The sequence below is a fragment of the Galeopterus variegatus genome, unplaced genomic scaffold (genome assembly GCF_000696425.1).
Source record: "Galeopterus variegatus unplaced genomic scaffold, G_variegatus-3.0.2 Scaffold4179, whole genome shotgun sequence".
In the NCBI taxonomy this organism is placed as follows: domain Eukaryota; kingdom Metazoa; phylum Chordata; class Mammalia; order Dermoptera; family Cynocephalidae; genus Galeopterus; species Galeopterus variegatus.
The window spans coordinates 110,886-114,049 of NW_007730290.1; the positions used below are offsets into that span (position 1 = coordinate 110,886).

Consider the following 3,164-nt stretch of genomic DNA (forward strand, 5'->3'; position numbering starts at 1 on the left):
CTGCGAATTTAGAAAACACACACACACACACACACACACACACACACACACGCATGCACATTATGGAGACTTCAGCAAATGCTGCGAACTTGCTCAGAAGCCTGATACCAAATGAACACAGGCGAAGAGTGACCCCCAGTGGCCAGACCACAGGCACATGCACAGACTTCAACAACCTGGCTGCCACTTGTGTCAGCTTGTTTGGCTGTCTCTCCTCTGAGCCCAAAAATCGATCCCTCATTCACTGTGGTTCAAGGATGTCTGAAGTCTAGAGATTGCTTTGGGGAAACAGGCCAGTTCTCTTCTCCACTCCTCTCCCAGCCCTCCTGTTTCCTGACTCACTTCCCTACCAAGTGTGCAATCCACAGTGCATCTGGTCCCATAGGTGACCATTGTAGGCCAACAAATGGCACTGCGGAAATAAGGAGAAAGTGGTATTGCCACCTCAAGTGGTCTGGGGGATGCTGTTCTTCAGCGTGAATGTGTCCCTTCAACTAAGCTGGCTAAAATGTGATGAGTAGATTAATCTAGTGGTACAGAGTTATTGTCATTTGGGGTAAGGTATGAGGTGCAGAAGTCCAAATATAATGTATGAAACCTGACACCTGACACAATATCCTATAAAAAAAAGTTTCTTAAAGACAAGTATCGGCAACAATAACAAGAGCAACAACAACCATAATAAGAGGCAACAGCTATTGATCACACACACACACTGTGCCAGGCACCATTCTAAGTGCTTTACATGTATTATTAGCTCATTTAAACTCATGACAACCCTATTAGGCAAGTAGCAATAGTGTACACATTTTACAGATGAGAAAACTGAGGCATAGAGAGAGTAATGAATGTGTCCAAGTTCCAGAGCTGGCAAGCTAACGGAGACATGGGATGCACTCGCAGGGTCCCAAAATGCTTTGGGGCCAGTTTGACTCTGGAATTCTGTAAACCATTCAGCTACGCTGCCTCCCAGTGATCTCCCAATGGCTGGTACAAGAGGCCTTTCCTCAGTCGGCCCCGCATTTCCTCTCTGAGGACAGCAACAGTGTTAACCATCCCCCCACATCCCCCACAGCTGCTTTCTCTCTCCCAGGAGACACTCCCAAAGACTCCTCTGCCGTCTTTGCTATGTTCTTTCTTCCTCTACTCTGGGAATGGTTCTTCCTCACCAAGTTCCTGTTCTCTTTATTCTTTCTCCCTTTCACCAGGACCCCTCACCAGAACTCACTGGGGTTAACATCAGGATTCTGGGGTTCAGCCCCTTCACTGCTGGGGTCCTCATTTCCCCCTGCAGTAATATGGGGGGGGGGGTAGAGCGATTGTTCTCATCTTGGCTGCCCATTAGCCCCCAAGGAGCTTTTATAAATATCGTTGCCCAGGCCCCTCCTGACCAACTAGATGAGAGTCTCTGGGGGCGGAACACAGGTATCCATGTTTGTAAAGCTCCCAGACTCTTTAACTTCCTGTTGATTGGTCCTCAGCAGTGGCCTCTCCTCTCCTTTCCCACTGCCCCTCCTAAGTGTCCCCCTTGGCCTTCTCACTGCTCCTGCCTCCAAGTCCCCTGCTGGTGCACACGTCACCCAAAGCCAGGTTTAGCGTCATACAGATCATATGTTGGCCTTGCTCAGACACATCCAGGGTCTCTCAGTTCTCTGCCAGGTGAAGGACAGGCCATGACACAGTCATTCCCCATCTTCCACATCATGAAAGTCCCCACACAGCCTTTGTAACACTGGTGCCCTCCTGGTAACCTCCCAACATAAGTCATTCCTCAAGCATCCCACCACTTTCCTATTTGTGACTTCCTTTGCCCATTCACATCTGTTAAGATGTCTTACATCATGCAAAGCTTAACTCAATGTCACCTTTCTCATGAAAGTTCTGTCGATACCCTTTTCCTTCTTATAAATCCCATAGCACTTGATAATTCGTCAGGAGTTCAGTGAGAAGACTTCCTTGTTTAGAGTTATTTGGGTTCCCACATTTCTGCACAGGGAAAATGGCCTTCTGTCTCCTCTTCCCTTGACGGGCATGGAACAGAGGGAGCATCTGTCCTTGGTCCACTCTCCTCATTGGCTCTTTCCCAGGAGAGGGGGAATTCCAGGCTGAATGTTCAGATCCATAGACATTCCTTGGCGACATTTTCCCAGTGTGGAGAGCTATAGTGTCTACATATTAGTAGCCAATTCTCCATTTCCTCTCATAATTCCTAAGCCCAGGCTTTCTTCTGTTTCTTATCGCTGTGTAGGAAGCCCAGCTCAGAGAGACTGGGCAGTACTCCTGACCTCTGCCCCTCAGTGACGGGGGCGTGGAGCAGGCTGCTGATAATCTACTGCTTTTTGGTCAGGTGGATGGAGCTGCTCCTCAGAACCAGCCCTTCTGGATTCAAGGCAGAAAAGAGCTCTCCTATACAATACTGACTTCATACATTAAGCTTTCATCTTGAAAACTGAATGTGTGAAGACCTGCATGGGACCTACCTCCCAGACCAACATGGGAGAAAATGTTCATTTACTAAGCTGATGATCTACTGCTCCCTGTGTGCCCATCCCTTGATGGGGCCCCTTACTTGGATAGTTAAGTGGCAGGGTTTGAGTAGCAAAACCACACCCTCTGTGCCTAACAGCAGGCCCTTTGTCTTGGGGTTGTGTTTCTCTACTTGCACAGAGGAAAGCTTCAATGACCATCTGGTGAAATGAGCTGAATGACCCATTCCCTGATCACTCACCCCTCCTTCCTATTACTCTCTGTGTCAGACTCAGTTGCCAGATTATGCTTCTCTATCTCCATGTTACCAGGGCATCCCTGAAGCTCAACTGCAAAACTGCTCAGAGACGGGAGCAGCCACTGGGGAAGGCAGCCCAGCTCCAGGACACAATCTCTGTCATACTCACAGTGGGGAATAAGAATCAGGATCTATGTTCCTGGTGGGGACAAAGCCCACCTCTCCTGAGCTCATTGACTTCCCAATGAACCACTGCAGCCCAGGTATGACAAAGCCGATGATCTCAATGCTTTCCCCCTGGCAGATGCTCAGTTCATCCTTCTCTTCCTGCTGATAATCCTTCGAGGCCTTACATCTTCCTCTTCCTGTGGGAAATAGCACATAGGTCAACTAAATAAGGCATAAACAGATAAGCCTCCCACTACCTTCCAATGAAGTA

At 48.5% G+C, this 3,164-nt stretch overlaps 1 protein-coding gene across 1 annotated transcript in view; it reads right to left on the reverse strand.

Annotated features, from left to right (window-relative positions):
• Positions 1-3,164, reverse strand: part of SH3TC2 (SH3 domain and tetratricopeptide repeats 2) — a 68,808-nt gene that overhangs the window by 38,369 nt on the left and 27,275 nt on the right. Inside the window, exon 8 of the mRNA XM_008586918.1 lies at positions 2,895-3,090. Coding sequence (XP_008585140.1) covers positions 2,895-3,090 — 196 coding nt within the window. The remainder of the gene's footprint in view (positions 1-2,894; positions 3,091-3,164) is intronic.